The 22,276-nt window shown below is 37.9% G+C and overlaps 1 protein-coding gene across 1 annotated transcript in view; it reads right to left on the bottom strand.

Moving 5' to 3' along the window:
• Positions 1–12,191, bottom strand: part of exosc10 (exosome component 10) — a 36,620-nt gene extending 24,429 nt beyond the window's left edge. Inside the window, exons 1-7 of the mRNA XM_056449331.1 lie at positions 12,042–12,191; positions 11,730–11,866; positions 6,921–7,044; positions 5,292–5,396; positions 4,792–4,945; positions 622–730; positions 475–550 (exon numbers count right to left, since the gene is read on the bottom strand). Of these exons, the coding sequence (XP_056305306.1) occupies positions 475–550; positions 622–730; positions 4,792–4,945; positions 5,292–5,396; positions 6,921–7,044; positions 11,730–11,866; positions 12,042–12,164 (828 nt within the window). The 5' untranslated portion in view covers positions 12,165–12,191. The remainder of the gene's footprint in view (positions 1–474; positions 551–621; positions 731–4,791; positions 4,946–5,291; positions 5,397–6,920; positions 7,045–11,729; positions 11,867–12,041) is intronic.
• Between the last annotated feature and the right edge of the window lie 10,085 nt (positions 12,192–22,276).

Here is a 22,276-nt window from a genome sequence, read left to right as displayed (position 1 = left end):
TTGAGGCACAATTAATTTAAACAGCCACTTACTCCTTAAGCCGATTAACATAAATGGACAACTTTAATATTGTGTATCATATTTAACAAACCATTTGCTATGAGTTTTATGTAATTTTACTCGCATGGATAATAGAATATATATCAGATGATGTCATTACGCTGCTGTGCCATCAGCCAATCACTGCATTGCTGATCATGATTTCGAGGATCGATAGATCGGTCCTTCACAACACGCAGCGATCTCAGATCAACATATCCAAACATTTTAATCTAATTTGCGAACTTGTTTGAAGAACCAAATTAGCCAGAGATCAGTTATCAAGATTAAAAGATCCAGGATCTGCCAAATCATCTTAGATCATTTAAGCGAGGTAGAAGAACGGACCCCAAAACTCAGTAAGAAAAGCATTTCTTTGCAGTGTTAAAAGCAGCAAACAAAAGTCAAGAGGGAAAGGTTAAATAAGGCATTGACCTGGACATCAGGTTTACACTTCAGACTCTCTGGCATGACCAGATGATCCAATTCATACTGATAAGGGTGAGAAAACCTGGAAAACAGGATTACAAGCCATTTAATAAAAGACAGGCACATTGAATGAATTGCTTAAACGGATCTTACATGTCGTCCACATGCTCTTTTGTCCTCTGTTGGTGAATAAAATCTGCCAGAGCTGCAGGAACATCCAGATCCTCTGGCCTCTCCTTACGAATGTGCTTGTCAGCAAAATCTAGTCACATATTTTGTTAGAGTTTAGAATTTGTGTACAATTGCTTTTTTAAGTTTAACATACATGCCTTTTTTAATTTTCCCTAGGGGTGTGCGATATTTATCATCCAAAACAACACTGCAATTGTTAATTATTTATTTATTTATTTGTTGCCACATCAGCAACTTATGGCTATTTCGTGGCAAAATGAATATACATAAAATATTACATGATAAAAAACAAATTCGCACTACAATAAAAAAGTTACTTAGATGAATATATAAAATATAAATAGATAAAATTCACACAAAAATATTTTTTAAGTTAAATATGATTTTTCAGTAAAATTTTTGATAAATAATTTAAGACTCTTCCTCGTGGTACCTTTTTAAAAATGTCCAAAGTACTCTCCTTAAAAAAATTTGGTCTAATGGTATTAAAACTTCCACATTCCAACAAAATATGTTTTATGTTAAGAGCAGTCTGGCAGTAATTACATTTGGGTGGTGCTTTGTTATTCAGTAAATATCAATTCGACATCTAGTAACACTGCAATTGTTGTTCTAAGAATGTGTAAGGTGACATTATCTAGGTTTGCATCCAAAACTGAAATATCGCAAAAGAAAAAAAATTAATTTGCAAATAAAACACCATTTCAATTCATTGAGTCTAAAGCCACGTTTTCACTGTTGCGCCTAAAGTGAGCGAACCAGTGAGAGCCAGGGCCAGTCACGCTTACATAGTCACTTCCGGGGACTGATCGGGGCAACGTACGGCTTTCTCAGGGCCAGCGGGGGGCGGAGTGAAAGAAGAGGCGGAGTTTGCAAGATGGTGTGCCGCTGTCATTACACTAGTTTTCCCATCTCACACACACGCACAAAAGTAGGCTACATGTGCCAAAAAAATAAATACATACATACGGGAAAGAAAAAACATAGCTACTGGTCAGTTTAAGATATCCCATAAAACACCTTATAGGCTAGGGGTCTTTTGCTTAAGATCGCCCTTATGTTTCCCTTTTAAATGCAAGGCTGTTGCATAAAATAATAATTTAGGTAGTTTTAATTTAAGTAAGTGATTTTTTTTGCTGCGTCCTCAAAGTTAATAATGTATAATAATCTTTAAACCATATTAAAAACTCAGCCGCCAGTAACTTTCTGTTGTCGAGAGTTTTGGCCAAGCTTAAATTGTTTTTGTGCGTGCAACGTGCACGTTTAGATGAATGTGTGTGTGTGTGTGTGTGTGTGTGTGTGTGTGTGTGTGTGTGTGTGTGAGAGAAAAAACAGCCAAACAGCTCTTGTCATTTCTGTGAGCAGCTTCTTACTTTCTTTCTTTCTTTCTTTCGGAGATAATACAAAATATGATTACAACAGAAAGACATAAATCTTTACAAATTACATGTCCACTTTTGTAGTGTCATAGATATAGATAAAATAAGCTATAGGTTACTGAAATAATTTAAAGAATTATAAATATTGGATATAATAAAAACTAATTAAATAAGCCAATATAAAAAAAGCTATAACAAATTTAGGTATACACAATACAAAAATTAAACAGTTTCAAACTATTTTAAACTTTCATTTGACAAAATAAAAAAAAAGATTTTAGATATTTTCTAAAAACAAGGAAAAAAAACAAAGGAGTTTTAAAATTTAATTTATAAAGTATTTGGATATGATGATATTAATCAAATCATGCAAACAAAGCATTTTTGGATAAGTGAAACCATCAGAAACTACCTTTCAATTCCTTTCTGTCATCCAGTCCTGCACTGCTTTATAAATGGATTGGGGAAAACTGCACGGTTAAAATTGGTTCTATGTCCTCAAAACAAATGTTTACGTTTTTATATGATGGGGTTAAATTTAAAGAAATTTATTTTAAATGTAGAGCTTTATCAGAAGGATATTTAATCATTTAATTATGCTATGGGGAGAATCAGTCTAGATATGCTGTTCTGCCAAAACAAGGATGTCATAAAAAACTTTTATACGGAGTTATTAACAATGAATTATGTGGGTTTATATTTTATATGGTGCGCCCAGTCATCCTTCCGTTGGTGGCAAGACCACTTGATGCACGATGCCAACTGTCGGTGAGTAAACAAATATAATAAATGAAACATAGGCCTGTGCGTTTAGACATATAATGTAATGCTGTACAGTAACGTGTCATTTGTTTGTTTCAGTTGTCTCCATTTTAATCGTTTTGTAATGATGCGATGGTGTGCTTTATCTGCCTGATTCCCGCTGAACTGGGCAGGTTGTGTGACGCTTGATTCGTGGGGCGTTCTGGGGGCGGGGCTTGCATGCTGCACTGCGAGTTATTGACCTGACAGTGGAAATGCGACATGACTTCTTCCTCACTGCTAAACCTTCGATAAAAGCCCTGGCTTGCACTGGCCCGACACTGGAAATGCAGCTATAGAATACATGAATTCTGCCTCAGAAGACAAAGACAAAATATATTGAGCGTAATAATACCAATACACTTAGATGACAGACTTTAGCTGAAAAATTTTAGAATGACCAAAACTACATTTCAGATGTATTACAATGTGGTTAAATCTACTGGTTTGTCCATTAATGCAGCATCATGACACAGTTTTTTATGTAATTAACATGAATTTAATGCTAAATTTATTTAGTAAATGTATTTTCATCTTAGTTTAAGCTCATTTAAAAAGTGTATCCAATGAGCATAAAATAGGAGGTTGTAACAGCTATTGATTTAAAAAAATAAATAAATGAATAAAAACCTAAGAGAACAAAAGTACTGAATGAGTGAGGTTCAAGTTAGTGTGTAGGGGCACGGCTGACCAGAACGGGGCCTATGATAACATTCTGGTGGGTGCTGTAGTGGACGAAAGTAAATAGCAGGTGGTGGGAGAAATGGAGGGGGTGTGGGTTGAAATAGTAACTCTGGGAGCCCCCCAAAAAAAGCTAAGTTTCCCACCCTAGCGGCACCCATAAAAGTGTTCAAAAAAATGCAATACTGATTTTATGAAACAATTGAACAAACAATCAAGTTAACATTAAGTTACTATTTTTTTTCTAGAATGAAAATAGTCACTAAGATAGAGAACAACAATTGTGCATCTCAGAAAAACACTTCTGCGTTTCATTTATGAATGAATCTATTTTTTACTAAATTATCAGTCAGTGATTGGATCAATAAAACAGTAATTTGCTTAGTTTCTAAATAAAATCTGCACTTTTGAACAAATCATTTGAATAAATGATTTAGTTAGTCACCCATTAAAACAGGGATTTGTTGGCACATACTGGCAGTTTTACGGTCATATTTTTTTCCCAATGAAAAGTCTCAACTAGCAGCACAAAAATCACAAAGCTAAATATTGCTTAATGATCAACATCATGAAGCAATAATTTTAATATTGTAAATTTCACAAGATATGATACTCTAGCACAGAGGTGTCCAAACTCGGTCCTGGAGGGGTTTTTAATGGGTTATGCACACAGACTTTTAATTTTCAGCCAGGCAGCCCAAGAGCATCCGGTGAACTGTCTTTCCATTACAAAATTGTCACATCTAAGATCTGATTTCTTTAATAATCAGCGATCTTCACTGCCTGTTAGATACAGGATATGAAGTGGGACTCAGATCGGACAAGAAGCACTGGATTAAATTCCATTTCCCCCGGCATGTGTTTAAAATATGACAGTATATTTTACCTCAGTATTTTCAATGGAATTTCTGAGCTAGCCTGTTGCTACTGACGGCGCTAGTGGTCACATGGTCTTTCATCTTGTTTTACGCTTGAACAACTAAATGAATGCTTAAGTCAATTTAACTTAATGTATTGTAATTACATTACAACATCGATGCTGTAAAAACAACCTTGTGAAATTGAAAATACTCGCATTAAAATTTCACTGGAAGTTTATCATTGGATTTAAAACTCTAGCTGTACATAGAACCCATTGGGGTTGGAACTAAACTTTGCAGGGCACCAGCCCTCCAGAACCGAGCTGTAGCAGATGTCTTCATATTGACCAAAAAAAAGCCCACAAATACAAATCATCATGCTGTAGTTGCTGGTTTCCTTGCATACTTACATGAGGGCAGAGGTTTGACTGCGTTGGGTTTGATGAAGATTTTACTGAGAAACGGAGTGTTGCTGTTGTCCACTTTATCTCTGAACTTGAGCTGGGGCCGCTGTATGTTTTTGGCAGCTAAAAGTTGAAAGGTCTGGGCTCTGCTGCCTCCTCCCTGAAAGGAGAATATAACCTCAAAACTAGTTAAATTGTAACATGATTGAGCTGCAGCTATTGTTACATTAATAAACTTATTTTATATAATATTATTCAACCCCAGACGCTAAAACAATCCACAAATGCAGGCTTTTCTGAAGATGCAGATGTGATAAAAAAAAAAAAAAAAAAAACTTGGAAGTGGCATATAATTAAAAGTAATAACGTCACTATGTGATATAATCTTTTTGAGTAACATTATTTTTTTAAGTAAAAATAAAAAAATAAAAGTACTTGCACAAATATAATCTTTTCTAAAAAAAATGACATTATGAAATAAAAGAAAGATGTGCAGAGAAACTAACCTTGCGATTCCAGCTGGACACAATGATTTTGGGTGGCTGATATCCTGCAGGCATCACCGGCTGCTGGGAGCGACTCACACCGGATGCCTCATCCAGGAGAATCCCCTGCTCATACACACAAACAAAGCAACAGTCAAATATGTGGTGTGAACTATTTTTACGCAATTTCAAAGGATATCAAATAAGGATGCTCCAATCGATCGGCTGGAGATCAGTATTGGTCGATAATCACATTTAATAACTCGATCGGTACTCACCAATCTTGCCGATCTTATGAACCGATAGCAAGTGTTTTTTTACAAGTTTACACACAGAGGAAGACGCACGTGTGCTCGTCAGCAGTGCTACAACATGGGAAGAGGTAAATGATGTTTGTGGGCGTGAGTGATCACTGTGCGCATATCACAGAAGCTAAAATATACAGTTATTACAGTCTATTGGCACGACTCGTGCGAGTGATATGTCTCTGTTCAAAGTGCAACTATTGAATGTCCAGTGTTTTGAGCTGCTGTGATGCGAGCAGAGCGATCACTGCTATCTAGTGTCAACTAACTGTATGACTTCTCCTGGAAGCTCCGCGATTCACCTGCATATTTATAGTGGCGCTGTGATGCCAATGAATGAGATAAAATACCCTGCAAATCATGGCGATAAAAGAGAATGAGCAATGAACAGTTCACTAGAGTGTGAACATCACAAAGTGATGCTCTAAGCATTATATTTGTTAGGTCAAATGAACAGTGCAGTTTTTAGGCCTATTTCCTTTCAGTACAGTAATGTACTAATAGGGGTGAATTTTAACTTCTCATCCATCAAATATAGCCTACGCTCCAAACTTTTTCATCACTGAGACATGTTGAATTCTTCTTCCGTCATTTGTAGTGTTTTTACACATATTGCATTGTTAGTTATTTCTTACCAATTCGTTTAACATGTTTAATCTATTATTTTCTGTAAACCTGCATCTAACCATTACATTTCCAAACTAAATTGTAATAAGAGATGTGTTAAGGGATTATATGCAACAACTTTGACTTATTCTTCTAGGTAAGGAGAGATCTCAGCTGAAGTATCATACTTAGAGGGTAAATGTGCTTTAGGCGTTATAAAGCTTGAAGCATCAGAATCGGTACTCAGTATCGGCCGATCACCATGATTTAGCTCATATTTTGAAACAATTTTGCTCTCTCCCACATATGATAGCTTAACAAATGTCTATATTCGATAGCTTAACAAATTTCTTAGGTATGCTTCTGACACCAAGTTTTTGAATTGGTCATCTGAAACCAAATCTCTTACAATGTAAATTGTCCTGGCATGTTAGCCTCGGTTAAATGACTGTCAGTTGATAAGAGTAACTAAAGATGTGAATATGGTACAGAAAAGTGCCATTTTGATAAAAGGAAACTAAAATTTAAAGCACTAACACAATGGTCCCTGATGAGCATTCCCTGACTTTCAGTGTCTGGAATAAACATTTTAAAATTCGATGATATTCCAGAAATTCCATGAGTCGTGGGAACCCTGATATTAGTTTTCATTCTCAGCCTTAACAACAGACATGCAAACAGGAAGCACTAGACCAGAACTTCAGCGGTGCGTGTGTGTCTGTCAGTGAGAAACTCGTACCACTTTCTCCAGGATGGCATCATTTGCATCCACCACCAGGTCAAAGCGGTCCTCCAGTCCAGTCAGTTTGTTCCGGTCTCTCATGTGGGATCTACAGCCATGGTGCTGCATTATCTGGCTCATACTGTCAGGAAAAAAAAACAATTTCACCAGATGAATCGAATAGCTCTATTTGAAAGATTTCAATAATTTGGATAGTCTGAGGTGATCATTCAGATGCTGCAATGTGACCATTGTGAATACACACAATGCATAATCAATGCTCAAATTATATATTGTTCTGGCCTACCTAGTAGTACCTACCTAGTAGTAAAACTACTATACTATAATAATATAAAAGAATCCACTGTCCAAGAACTTTTAAGTTCACATAAAATAATAATAATAATAGCAATAATATTTACTATTATAACTAGTAGTAGTATTTATAGCAGCATTTTTTACATGAAGGGTTCAAAATAGTGAACAAAATGTAATAAAATAATTTTCTTATCATATTTGTAACTATTATTGTTGTTATAACACATGCATGTTTTGAATTTACTGTCCAAACACGTTTACATGATGTCTGTCCAAAAGGCCCTAATATCACATCTAAAAAAACATTATTGTTGTACAAATCATTTTACTAGTGTAGCAAATGAATACTCCAACACTAATAAACATCACAGTTGTTGCATTACTATTGTTTTAATGCATTGCTGTTTATCTACTTTTTCATTATTATACAACATGAAATGACTGTTCAAGTAATCTTAATGGCATTTTTAAAATTATATTTCAAAAAGTATTATAACGAAAGATAAAGGTCAATTTATTTATTTTGCTGCTAGTTAGTTGGTTACTGGTATGATATACATTGAATTATATGGTGTTTCTGGACAATTACTGTACGAATTCTGAAATTTGCTCAAGTAGTATAATACTATATAATAATAAAATAATAAATAGTTTAAATCATATAAAAATCAAACAAATGTTCACCAACAAAAAGTATTATTATTTACCTTTTATCTCTAAATCTGACATGTCATGGTGTTAAAGGGTCACGAAACACCAAAACACATTTTTTGAGATGATGACAGTCATATATTTGTCCCACGCTGTTATAAACACTATTAGGACATATATTTCACAAAAAAAGTGAAAATTGGTTGTTTTTGCGTTGTTTAGAGCAAATTTGTTCTTCCGGTTTGAAACAAATTTTTGAAGCTGCGTCACAGCGATTAGATCCTTGCGTGTTTTCCAGCGTGGAGATTGGATGTCTCTACCTGCGAGTACATCATGACGTCTCTGAGTGTGCAGTATTAATTCATGAGAAAGACTTTGTTCAAACCAATCAGCGCGCTCTATTGTGCATGAGCTGCAACTTCATTGATATGCATGACAGCTTTGAATACTGTTTTTACCTGTTCCAGTGTTCAGACGGCAGAAAGACGCCACGTTGTGTTGCCAAAGCAAGTGGAACAACAAGAATTTGGAGACACGGGTCGTCAATGTTTTGTTTATAAATGTGCTGCAACGAAGGTTTTGTTTTCATTTCCTGCTATGGGAGTGCAGCTGGACTCCCGTGTGAATTACACAGGGGTCTTGCACCATTTTAAAAGTAAAACGTAATGCTTTTTAAGACCTTTTTAAGACATCAACAAATATAATTTAAGACCCCAAAATTTTATATCTTCTTTGGAATAGGCTACTCAATTTAATGTCCTCGTTTAAATGAATTGTGCTTCATCACAGTATGGACAACCCACAGTACCTGCCTTTTTGGTGTCTGGCAGTGAAATGAAACTTATAGCTGACTGTGAGGTGGTGTCTGAACTAGAGCTGTAATCAGGCCATAAAAGTTATGCCCAATAGGGCCCGAGCCTGACAAGTACATATTGATTGACAGCTTTTAAAAAGCCCGAACCGTTTATAACCCGACATTATTCAAATGTGCACATGCACACAGCTCTTTTGCCTTTTTTTCATGAATGAGTCGTTTATATGCATGTTAACATTATTTATTCATAACATAGGCTATAGGCCACTTGGAAGTTGGAACAAAAAAATAAAATAAGTCCTCTGTAACATCTTAACATCTCAGGACTCTAAATAGGCCTGGGTAGACTACATATACTTTGCCTTTAAATTGGCCAACACACCAATAAAAATAAGTCTTTCTTAACAAATTAAATTAAAATAAATGATGACGGGTATTTGGCAATAATGAAATTAAGATAAAGGCTCTGCGAGATTTGTTTTGCCACTTCTCTTCACAATCTGCATTAAGGCGACGGTGAAGCAAAATAATAAAAGATTAATGCCAACATTGGCCTATATACTCTGTCTACATTATGATTTTATGGTTTAATATTAATATTTAGTTATAATTTGAAAATTCTTTACTCATCAAGATTAGGCTATGTGTTTTTGTGGGGGAACATCATTGAATCCACTGTAAATGGCTTTCGCGCAGTCCTGCACTCACTGAGCATTATTGACCTGGCTAATTTAGCATGTTTTGGGTATGGGTAGGATTTTTTGTTCATCTTCCACCAGTCAAAAACATCCATTTCATCTTCCCTGTTGGCTCACTGTAAATTGCTGTTCAGCGCTCTAACGTAATACGCAGTGTATGAGCGACCGCTGAAATACCTTAGCAGCTAGAATGACTGTTCTTATTGAACAAGCAGCTGGCCTGACCGCAGTCAAAATTCGCTCCTTTTGACTTCTCCGTCATCATTTGTTTCACCTTTGCAGGGATGGATTTTAATGTTGTAACAAACGATTTGATTACTTTCTCGCGCTAATCGAAATGCATCACATGACTGTTTATTTACTGCGCAAGCCCAAGCCCGGCCCCATCTAAAATGATAGAAATTAAGTCTATCATCGGGTTCGGGCAAAGATCCTCAGCTCTAGTCTGAACTAGTAAGATTGTTAAGTCTAGCTGCAAACAATGCAGAGATTAACCTGGACCCGCTATGACTAACTGCTGCAACGCAAGTTACCGTTGGTGCTTTCCTCGACTCGATGGCTTTGAGCCTCATGGTCCCTAACGAAAAGGTCTTTTTGCAGAATTTACACATTGCCACGTCGTTAAAATGACACTTTCCCATCTTTGCATTTTGAACCTCACCACGACAATCGCGTAATGAAAGCACGCTGGTGCAGAAGCGTCTGCATCCGACCAACCGTAATAAGCTAATAAATCACGGAGAATGTCATTTCTCTCCTGTTTCACACATACTAAATTAATCAACTATTAGATGTTTTATAGTGGACCAATGTGCTTCCCTATCGTCCTTAAGCACACCGGCTGAAAATTTCATAGCTACAGCCACTTTACGGTAAATTTAAGACACTTTAAGACCTTAATTTCCCAGATTTTAATTTAAGACATTTTAAGGAGCTGCGGGAACCCTGTTACAGTGCACGCAACAGAAATGCGTTTGTAAGGAAATTTTTTTTTACCCGAGAGCTTTTTGCATCTGGAAATGGTGGAATCCGGATTTGCCGCTCGTCTTCTTTTAAAATTGACACAGCTCCAGTTGGTGTTGATTGTCCTGTCTCTACAGATTTGGTAAGTGTGTGTGATCCGTGTTCTTTTTGTTTAACTTGTTCTGTTTGTTTATTCAGATGGCAAAGTTAGTTTGTATCGTCAGCAGTACTCTTTCAGTTTTTAAAGACATACCTTAGTCAAAATGATTTAGTTACTAAGTTAACAGTATGTTAATATCACTGAAATATTATAGTACGATATCATAGAGTGAAAGATCCTCTGTAAATGCTGCTCTCCGAATGTAAACACCTTAATCAAACTATTACCGTCATGTAGGATTTTCGCTGCATTTTGTGACAGGATAGTCTATACACACACGGCTTTCTGAAGCTACCTACCGAATGCATCTAAGTTACTGAGAAATGCGGAGGATTTTTTTTTCTCCCATTGGCTGTTCATTTTCAAACATTCCATTAAAACTGCACTCTCCAGCAGTTCCTCGCATCCAATATCTCGTTTATTACGGGGGGCATGCATGAAATGTTCCTGAATGAAAATGCCAAACTGCAGTGAAAGTTGTTAACAATTTGGCAAATAATTTGATAAATGTTGTCCATGTAAACATCAGTCACTGTCTTTCTCCCCTGCGTCTGTGTTCGTTTTGCCTCTGAGAAAATCAGCGCATGCTCAAACGGAAACTCCCATTTTTATGCTAAACCTTCCCTCTTTCCCTCCCCCCGACACTCCCACCTAAACAGAGCTGGACACACCCACTTTCCTGACTTTTTTCAAACTAGAGGTGTGAAAACACCCTGCAGAGACAGGGGGGTTTCGTCGCTCTTTAATGACATTCTATAAAGTAACTATTAAATGTTATAAATGCATTGAGGTTTTATATTCGGACATTCATTCAATTTTTTAAAATGGTGACAACAAGTGACACGTTTCCTATGTTTTACCACGCTTCTTTGAATATTCGCTCTGAAATCGCATGCAAGTATGACTTCAAAACAACATTAGCACTACTTAATTGACTGTGAACAATGTTGTATTTTAATAGTCATTGGCTACTAATATGACTTCACTATTTAGCATTGACAAGAATTACTTTTCTGAAGATATATTATTAAGGAGAATGTCAGAATGTGCAAATATGTAACCACATCACGAGTGTGTGATGCTCCAGTGTTCCCAGTGTTTGTAAATCGTGTTTCACCAGTGTTTCAGTGTTTGTAAATGATGCTTCGTTGTTTGTTTATTGAGTGTTTACCAGTGTTTCAGTATTTGTTGAGTGTTTTACCAGCGTTTGTTTAGAGTTTTACCAGTGTAAGAGTTGGTCTCCCTGTGAGGCGCAGAACTGCTGGAAGGAGGAGAAACTGCGGTACAGATCAAACTCATCTCCGGCTGAAGGAAGAGCAGCAGAGGCTTTGGTGGCGGACACCACCGCTCCCAGACCATGCTGAACATACACAAAACAAACCTGCTTCAGCAACTACAATCGTTAAACGAAAACATACGTGCATTTAATGATCGAAAAACACTCCGTGCGCACACATGTCTTTCTCAATCTCTCCACGCTGCCGTGTATTTACAGATAATGACAGCGCTGACACACACTAAAACAAACCACCAACCTTGACAAATGCATCGACGTCTTTAAAGCCCGGACAAAACTCGGTTTCTGCCTCTGTTTCTTCGGCTGACGGAGAATGATCGCTCTGTTTAGCCGTGGTAGCGCTGCTCGAGGAGGCAGCCATATTGAAAACATTAAGTCGAGAAAGTGCAGCCACACGAGAAAATATTTTTCTTCTTTGGCAAAGCGTGTATGAACGATCGACAGCTGATATCGCCATCTGGGGGATACAATGAATACACTGAACATACTGCCGCTCAAAACACTATAAGCTTGGCGTCATCTGCTGGTCAAAATTACGAAACTGCAACGACACATCAGACCCAAACGACACATCAGACACAAAATACTTTATTTACAAACTGATAATTAATTTTAATTAACGTGCCGTGCCTTGTAATATGTTAATTGATCGCCCGAAGCAGTCTTTTAAATGCACTAATTTCCTTGCACTTGCTTTTTATGTTTCTAAGTACCTTTTAAAATTTTCCAGTAATATCCCTACAGAAAAAAACAGCTTAAACCAGCCTAGGCTGGTTGGCTGGTTTTAGCTGGTCGACCAGCCTGGTTTTAGAGGGGTTTTGGCCATTTAAAGGCTGGTTTCCAGCCTGGTCTTAGCTGGTCAGGCTGGAAAATGACCAGCTAAATCCAGCTAAAACCAGCTTGACCAGCCTAGACAAGCTGGGAGTCCAGCTTAAACCAGCTATGTCCAGCTTAAACCAGGCTGGTCAAGCTGGATTTAGCTGGTCATTGTCCAGCTAAGACCAGGCTGGAAATGGCTGGAAACCAGCCTGGAAATGGCCAAAACCCCTCTAAAACCAGGCTGGTCAACCAGCTAAAACCAGCCAACCAGCCTAGGCTGGTTTAAACTGGGATTTTTAGCAGGGAAGTTACATAAGTGTGGTGATTTAACGTACAGTTTTTATATAGCAAGTTCAAAACAAAAACAATAAATAAATACGCAAATATATAAATAATGAGTAAATAAACCCATAAATTCCAGCATAAATGAATGGTTGTAAACTGAAGAGTAATTTCGGGCGAAATACGGTAAATTCGGCGTGTACGCGCAGACAACACAAATCAGATAATGTGGACCAGCTATGTAAGGTTGGGCAGTGTCAATGGTTTTTGAGGTAAAGCTAAGTTTGAAGAATCATGTTATGTGATGTTTTAAGTGAGGTAATGCCTGTAATCATGTGTTTTAAAATAGGATGTGCAGTCGGAGATACCTGCAGCAGGTGTTGCTGGGTGTTGCTAATGCTGGGTAACAGCTATCATAGCTGTGTCCAGGTATGTGTCAATGATTTCGTTACATGTTTGCTACATGCTGTGTATTTGTAATTGTATTGTGTATGTGTATTGTAAGGGTTGTCTTTGAGGTTTAAAAGGTTTGTGATGGATGTTGTATTTTAAATGTTTTATGCTTTGATATTGATGGTAGTGTAATAAGGGTGTCTTTTCTGGCTCTGTTTCAGGAGATGGTTTATGTCACTGTTTTGAATTACTAGTATAAAGACTATCGAGTATTGCGTATTTGCACATTATCTAAGACTGGGGTATGCCCCAAATTAGCTTGAAAATATTGCACGTTTGCACCTGATATGAAAACCTTATTGTGATTATTCTGCTCACCTGCTACCAAAGTGTTTTTGTGTAATTAATAAAGGTTTTTTTAAGTGGAGGTCCTTTTTCTTTATTTTCTTTCTAACGAACTAGGGGTAACAGTTTGGCGTCACGAACAGTTTTCTTATCTATTTAGGACTATTTATTTATTTATTTTTCTTACTTAGTTTTTCGTTTCATTGGTAGCAGGATGGTCCAAAGTAGAGTGTTCAAAACAGTGACATAAGCCGAAGAGTTGAAGATTGTGGATTGAGACAAAGAAGGTCAGCAAGACAGTGGATATAAGAGCTGTAATTCATTCTGAATGATGGAGCTGGCGGCACTGCAGGAAAGGTTGGTCTGGGAAAAAGCTGCATTTGATGAACTGAAACAACAGAATGAAACTTTGACTGCTCAGTTAAAGCAAGCAACAACTCCGGGTGTTATGGAGTCTTCACAATCTTCCTCGGGTGCAGGCGTAGTTTCTGCAGCAACGAAATCACAGACTGGAACTGCAAGTAAAGTTACAACATCGGTTGAGGTGGTTTATGTTCCAAAAAATAAAAAGATGTGGTAACACTTTATAATAACTACACACTATAAATCATTTACTAAGCATTAGCATCTAGTGAATTCATTATTTGTTAAGCATTAACTATACATTAATAAACGTTAGTAAGCAGTTTATAACTGGAGCTACAAATGCTGTATTCTTGACTTATAAGCACCTTTATAATGTGCTTAAAAATTGTATTTTCATACTTAATTAATGATTTATTTTTCATTACTAAATTAAGTATTGCATTATTTACAAACCAGTTGTATATAAGAGTAGTTTAGGGTTTTTAGGATAATTCAGAATGAGTTAGTAAATGATTAATAAACTATTGAAATCAACATTTATACTGTATATCTTATTATTCAGGCATATACTAATAGTTAACTAATATGTTAATAAATGCTTTATTAACTCAACTTCATGCAATTTTGTGACCTAATCTAAAGTGAGGACTATTTATGCTTTATAAATCCCTTATAAATGACAATTAAAGGCTCAGAATCAAATAAACAAAAATCTTTGCAATCTTTTCTAAAAAATAAAATTACTGTAAAGTTTAAACATTGCCAAATAACAGGAGTGTCAAAATACGACATAAAACTGGATAAAACAACAACAACAATATAATAATTTAACAATATAATAAGATGCAATGTTTAAACTCTACAGTTATTTTATTTTAGATAAGGTTGCAAAGATTTATTTTTCATTTGAAGTACAGTTTTATTTGTGTCTTTAAATGAAAAGGAATGAATAATGACATTTTCCTGTTTAGAATTTAACTGAGCCTTTATTTGTCATTTATAAGGGATTTATAAAGCATAAATAGTCTTCACTTTAGATTAGGTCACAAAACTGGATGAAGTTGAGTTAATAAAGCATTTATTAACATATTAGTTAACTATTAGTATATGCCTGAATAATAAGATATGTAAATGTTGATTTCAATAGTTGATTAATCATTTACTAACTCCTTCTGAATGATCCTAAAAACCCTCAACTACTTTTAAATACAAATGGTTTGTAAATAATGCGATACTTAATTTAATAATGAAAAATAAATCATTAACAAAGTATGAAAGTACAAGTATTAAGCACATTATAAATATGTTGGTAAGTCAAGAATACAGCATTTGTAGCTGCAGTTATAAACTGCTTACTAACGTTTATTAATGTAGAGTTAATGCTTAACAGATAATGAATTCACCATTTGCTAATGCTTAATAAATCATTTATAGTGTGTAGTTATTATAAAGTGTTACCAAAGATGTTTATGTTTTCTGGGGATCCAGGTACAATTTCATATTATGATTGGGTTGATTAAGTGCAGAATTCTATGACTTATCGACATGTAAAGAAAGGGAACAGGCAGCTTTTCTTTATGATCATCTGGAAGGGGGAGCCAAACAAGACATACGATATAGTACCCCCGAGCAGTGGCGCCGCTGGGCGGGGGAAAGTTAGGATGATTCTAAGGGCCCACGCCATTTTGGGGCCCACAGAGATACTATTAGGGGCCCAACAGAACCACCATGCTCTTCACTTTTTGCGACACCCATGAATGTTGTCATAGGGCCCGTACCGGTCAGCAGCACCCCTGCCCCCAAGGTATGCAAGAATCCTGCATCGATTTTAGAGGCGTTCAAGGAGGCATATGGTTGTCCATATTATTTAACTCTCAGAAACTTTTTTTTTTGATAGAAAACAGAAGTCAAATGAGGGGTTGCGGGAATTTTCTCATGCACCGTTATCGTTAGCAGGGGACATAAATCAGTGTAATGGAATGGTAGAGTTGTGTGGAGAGCAAACAATTAGAAATCAGTTTGCAGAGAATGTCAGGGACCCCTCACTTCGTAGGGAATTAAAACAACTGATAAGACAAGATCCAAAAAATTCTCAGCTCTCCGGAGGGAGGCGATGTTTTGGGAAGAGGATAATATGCCTGATAGAGTGACTTCTAATTTAGCATCAGAAGGAACAACAGTTGAATGTGCAGGTATTGCTACAACTACTAATCTTGTGAACTCTGACTCCCTTCTTCTGGAGCTTAGAGAGACCTTGAGAAAACGGGGGGAGAAACTGGAGGGGCTTGTGCAACAGATGACACGACTGCAGGTATCAGAAGGGAGACGGGTACGCAGACAGAGACAAGAACCTAGGTATGATTCTTTAGTAGGGCCCATTTGTTTTAGATGCCAAGGGGTGGGGCATATTGCTAGGTTTTGTTCAGATGGTAGCACTGGGAATGACAATGGCCGGCAGGTGGTGTCATCTGAGCCAGCTAGGGGGGTTGGTCCAGCTAATGTGCAGCAGGGAAACTAATTCCCTCTGTAGCTAAGAGCCAGGCTGCAGGAGGGGGGTGCTTGGGCTCGGAAAACTTGGATTCTCCATTTTTATGGGAAAATGTATTTCAGCAACTTACAGGGCCAACTCCAGTTATGGATGTTATATATAAAGGGGGGGGGGTATAGGGGAGGGGGAGGGGGAGTATGTGTGCCATCAATGGTAGATACAGGCTCTATGGTTACCATTATTACAGAGAGTTTCTTTAGACAAAATTATAAATGTCAGGGGGAGGATGTTTTAAAAAAATGTGGGTGGCTGACACTAAAGGCAGCAAATGGCCTGTCTATACCATACCTGGGTTATTTGCAACTAGATGTCAAAATTATGGGCAAAATTTTACCACAGCGAGGGGTGTTGGTGGTAAAAGATCCAACAGATCCTGTAATGAAAAAGAAACGGGATATAGTGCCAGGTGTGATTGGTATGAATATAATAAAGGACTGCAGTGAAATCTTGTCTGGTCACTTGAAGATAATTCCACCTGAACAATGTGCACAAGTATTTCAGGCGTTCGCTAAGGTGATTGCTCCAGCACCGGTAATGATACCCGCTGGAACTATGTGTTTAGTTCAAGCTACTAGTTTTCAAAAGCAGGCAGGGTATACAGCCCTGGTAGAAGGGTTAGAAGTGAATGAGGGGATTTTACCTGGAGGCCTTATAGTATCTCCTGGTTTAGTAAGGGTGCAAGATGGCCAGCTATTTGTAGCTGTGGTAAATGCTGGTGCTGTAGATATCAGTCTAGCCCCTCATACACGGTTAGCATGCATGTAGGTAGCGGAGGTAGTAGCAGGGGGTTTAGGGCCAGTCTCTTTAAAGAATGTGGGACCTGGGGAGGTTCAGGTTTTATTGGGTTGGAAGAGGCTGTTTTTTTTTTTTTTTTTTGTCAGGAGGCTGGGCCCTTTCCAACTGCTTTTCACTTTGAATCTCCATTCTTGACAAATCAGCAAATAGTTCAGGTGAATTAGATACTGAATGACTATGTGGATGTTTGCTTTTAGTGACAACGATTTAGGGTGTACTGCAGTTATACAGCATGAGATTCCACTCACTGATGATGTCCCAGTTCGTCAACGTTACTATCGCCTTCACCCAAGTGAGTACGAAGAGGTTAAAAGCCACATTAAACAACTTTTGGAACAAGGTATTATAAGTGAGAGTTGTAGTCCTTACTCCTCACCACTTGTTATTGTTAGGAAAAAAGATGGAAGCATGCGTATGTGTGTTGACTACAGACAATTAAATGTAAAGACCAGAAAAGTTGCTTATCCGCTCCCCAGAAAAGAGGAGTCACTTGATTCACTTAGTGGGGCCCAGTGGTTTTCAACACTGGACCTTGCTAGTGGGTATAATCAAGAGGAGGTGGTAGAGAAAGACGGATATAAGACTGCGTTTTGCACACCATTTGGCCTATACTATTTTAACCTTATGCCCTTTGGGCTGTGCAATATTCCAGGAACATTACAGCGATTGATGGAAAGAATACTTGGATCAACATTTCCAGTCATTGTTATTGTATTTAGATGATATGGTGGTTATTTATTCATCTTTTGAACAACATTTGAGTCGGCTTGAACTTGTGCTTTTCCTTTTTCGGGAATGGGGTCTGAAGGTTAAATGGAGCAAATGTTCTCTATTTCAGTGGCAAGTAGGTTTCAGTGGCAAGTAGGTGGCCACAGATCCTGAGAAAACCTGGGTTGTGGCAAATTGGCCAAGGTCTGCTACATTGTCAGAGCTCAAATCATTTTTGGGTTTTTCTGGCTATTATAGACGATTTGTGAAAAAATTCTCGAAGTTAGCAGCACCTCTGCATGCCTTGGCAGTACAGGCTACACCAAAAGCAGGTAAAGCAAAGGCATGGAGGGTGTCTTTTTCTGAGTTATGGTGTCCGGATTGTGTTTGCATTTCAGACCTTCAGACCTGATCACTGCCCTGGTGTTGGGATATGCAGACTTCATAAAACCCTTTTATTTGGAGATTGATGCTAGTCATCAGGGTTTAGGAGCCATTTTATCCCAAGATGGGGAGGGAGGAAGAAGGCCAATTGCATATGCACGCCATGTGTTGAGACTAACTGAGCGAAGTATGGAAAATTATAGTGCAATGAAATTAGAACTGTTAGCACTGAAATGGGCTGTCACAGACAAATTTCGTGACTATTTATTAGGTCACAAGTTTATTGTATTGACAGACAATAATCCTTTAGCCATTTGCAGACAGCAAGATTTGGAGCTATTGAACAGAGGTGGCTGTCTGAGCTTGATAGATTTGAGTTTGAAATTCAGTATCGACCAGGACGTCAAAATGTGGGTGCAGACGCATTGTCATGTCAGACTCAGTCAGTGCCCAAACCGGTACAGGGTGAAAGCTGTGGTAATTTGTCCCTGGAGGAGGGTCAAATATCGTTGGTTAATGAGCAGACAACCACATACAGTTTCCCATTGTTTTCACCGGAGGTTTGGGCTGATGAGCAGCAGGCCGATCCTGTCATTGTAAGGTTTCTCGTCTATTGGGGTAAGCGGATGAAGCCGGATAGATTAGCTAGAGGTGAGGAGGACAGTAGAACACTTGAGCTTCTACGGCAGTGGGAAAAAGTGGTGGAGGAGAAAGGACTTTTGTATCGTAGATTTGTAGATACAAGGGTAGGCCAAATTAAACAAGTGCTTTTACCACAGAGTTTAAGGGAGGAAGTTCTTCAGGGATTGCATGACGAACATGGACATCAGGGGGTGAAACGAACTTTCAAACTAATCCGAGCTAGATGTTACTGGCCAGGTGTGTTTCATGATATCGAAGACTATTGTAGGCAATGTAAAAGATGTATTGTAGCAAAGACTCCATTGCCTAATCTAGTAACTGAGACAAGCAGTTTGTTAGCGGGCAAACCGTTTGAAGTGGTGGCTATGGATTTCACTGTCCTCAAGCCTTCCAGCAATGGCAAGGAAAATGTATTAATTTTTACAGATGTGTTTTTAAAATTTGTAGTTGCAGTGCCTACCAGGGATCAAAAAGCAGGGACTGTGACCAAAGCACTGGTTGGGGAGTGGATCCATCGGTATGGAGTCCCTCAGCGGATTCATTCGGATCAGGGGAGGTGTTTTGAAGCTGAGGTTGTCCGGAACTTATGCAAGATGTATGGTATTAAGTGGAGTAGAACAACCCCCTATCACCCCCAGGGCAATGGTCAATGCAAAAAGTTCAATCGAACCCTACATGATTTGCTGAGAACTCTTTCACCAGCAAAGAAAAGAAAATGGGTAGAATATTTGCCAGAAGTAGTCTTTGATTATATCACCACGGAACATGCTACCACTGGCTATAGCCCTTATTTTTTGGTGTTTGGGTAATCACCAAAGCCGCCACTTGATATTTTGTTTGGGGTGAATCAGCTAGAGCACAATAAATCCGTTGATGAATGTGTCTTGGAGCATCAGGAGCAATTTAGGGAGGCCTATCAGAGAGCAAGGGGACAGATGGAGCATGCTGTAGAAACAAGGAAGAGACGGATGGGTCCATCTTCAGTAGAAAGTTCTTTGCATGTGGGCCAATTGGTTTATCGCAGAAATCATAATTTTTCAGGAAGGCATAAGATTCAGGATTTGTGGATGCCTACACCTTATAAAGTGAAAGCTCAACCCGATGACTCAAAAGCTGTTTATACAATTGCCCCAGTAGATGGTTCTTGGCAACCGAAGAATATTCATAGAACAGAATTAAGACCATGTAGTCTGGGTATCAGAGAGTCTTCCAGTCAGGATGTACAGAGCCATCGTGAGGTAGTCTCCGATGAGGAAATGGAGGATGCATGGGTTATTAGGGGGGAGGTCTTGGCCGACATTGTATCAGAGGGAGAATGCCAGTCAGAACCGGAGTCGTGTATGGAAATTGTTGACCAAACAGATTCAGAGGAATACATTTATGAAGAAGTGGTTAAATCACCTACAAACCAATTACGGCGGTCTAGCAGGCAAAAATCAGGGAAGCATTCAAACCCATTTAAACTACCTAGGTCAGTGGGGTCTGAAAGAGTAGAGGAAGAGGTGGGAAGTTAGATTTAATTCTTGATTTTTGGTAAAGAGAGTAAAATTGAAATGGACTAGAATTTTTAAGAAGTTTTGGAAAAAAATAACTCAAGTAGGCCCACTGTTTAAGAAATCATCGGGATGATGGTCAGTAAGAGGGGGTGAATGTAATGGTTATAAACTGTAGAGGATTTACAGTAATGGGGCAGGCTAGGCGAAATACGGTAAATTCTGGTCATACGCTGCTGTTATGAATGGAGCGGTAGTTGTGAGGAGGAAGTGTGGCATGCACGCGCAGACAACACAAATCAGATAGTATGGACCAGCAATGAAAGGTTGGGCAGTGTCAATGATTTTTGAGGTAAAGCTAAGTTTGAAGAATCATGTTATGTGATGTTTTAAGTGGGGCAATGCCTGTAATCATGTGTATTAAAATAGGATGTGCAGTCGGAGATACCTGCAGCAGGTGTTGCTGGGTGTTGCTAATGCTGGGTAACAGCTATCATAGCTGTGTCCAGGTATGTGATCAATGATTGCGATACATGTTTGCTACATGCTGTGTATTTGTAATTGTATTGTGTACGTGTATTGTAAGGGTTGTCTTTGAGGTTTAAAAGGTTTGTGATGGATGTTGTATTTTAAATGTTTTATGTTTTGATATTGATGGTAGTGTAATAAGGGGGTCTTTTCTGGCTCTGTTTCAGGAGATGGTTTATATCACTGTTTTGAGTTACTATTATAAAGACTATCGAGTATTGCGTATTTGCACATTATCTAAGACTGGGGTATGCCCCAAATTAGCTTGAAAATATTGCATGTTTGCTCCTGATATGAAAACTAATTGTCATTATTCTGCTCACCTGCTACCAAAGTGTTTTGTGTAATTAATAAAGGTTATTTAAGAGGAGGTCCTTTTTCTTTATTTTCTTTCTAACGAACAAGGGGTAACATAAATAAAACATTCATTCATTTTCTTTTCGGCTTTGTCCCTTATTAATCTGGGGTCGCCACAGTGGAATGAACCGCCAACTTATCCAGCACATGTTTTGCGCAGCGGATACCCTTCCAGCTGCAACCCATCACTGGGAAACATCTATACACACTCATTCACACACTACAGACAATTTAGCTTACCCAATTCACCTATACCACGTCTTTGGAGAACCCATGCGAACACGGGGAGAACTCCATACAGAAACGCCAACTGACCGAGGCGAGGTTCGAATCGGCAACCTTCTTGCTGTGAGGCAATCATGCTACTCACTGCGTCACCGTGCAGCCTATAAATAAGTAAAACATTAAATAAATATGAAAATAAATAAATATAAATTAAAAATTCACATTTCTGCATAAATATTTCAATAATTAATAGTGCGGGCAGGTAATTAATTAAATAAAACACACGAATGTTGGGAAAATGAGAAGATGCTAAACTGAAAGTAGATTTTTCTACTCTTTCAAATGTTTATTCATTTCTTGAACGTAGTTGCGTATTTACTTTTCCTCAGGTCAACATGCTAATGAAAAAAATCCAACGCAATTTTTGGGTGAGTAAAAATTGTATAATTTACACAAATGTAGGGGAAATAAGAAAATGCTAAACTGAAAGTATATTTTTTCCTACTCTGTCAATCACCAGAAGACGGACTTTTGCCTTCATTGGTTGATCTTTTAAAACGTTTGCATTCGATTTTTTTAATTAATTTA

The sequence above is a fragment of the Danio aesculapii genome, chromosome 23 (assembly GCF_903798145.1).
Source record: "Danio aesculapii chromosome 23, fDanAes4.1, whole genome shotgun sequence".
Classification (NCBI taxonomy): domain Eukaryota; kingdom Metazoa; phylum Chordata; class Actinopteri; order Cypriniformes; family Danionidae; genus Danio; species Danio aesculapii.
The sequence above is the reverse complement of the archived record's forward strand: the minus strand, read 5'-3'. Positions and strand labels throughout refer to the sequence as shown.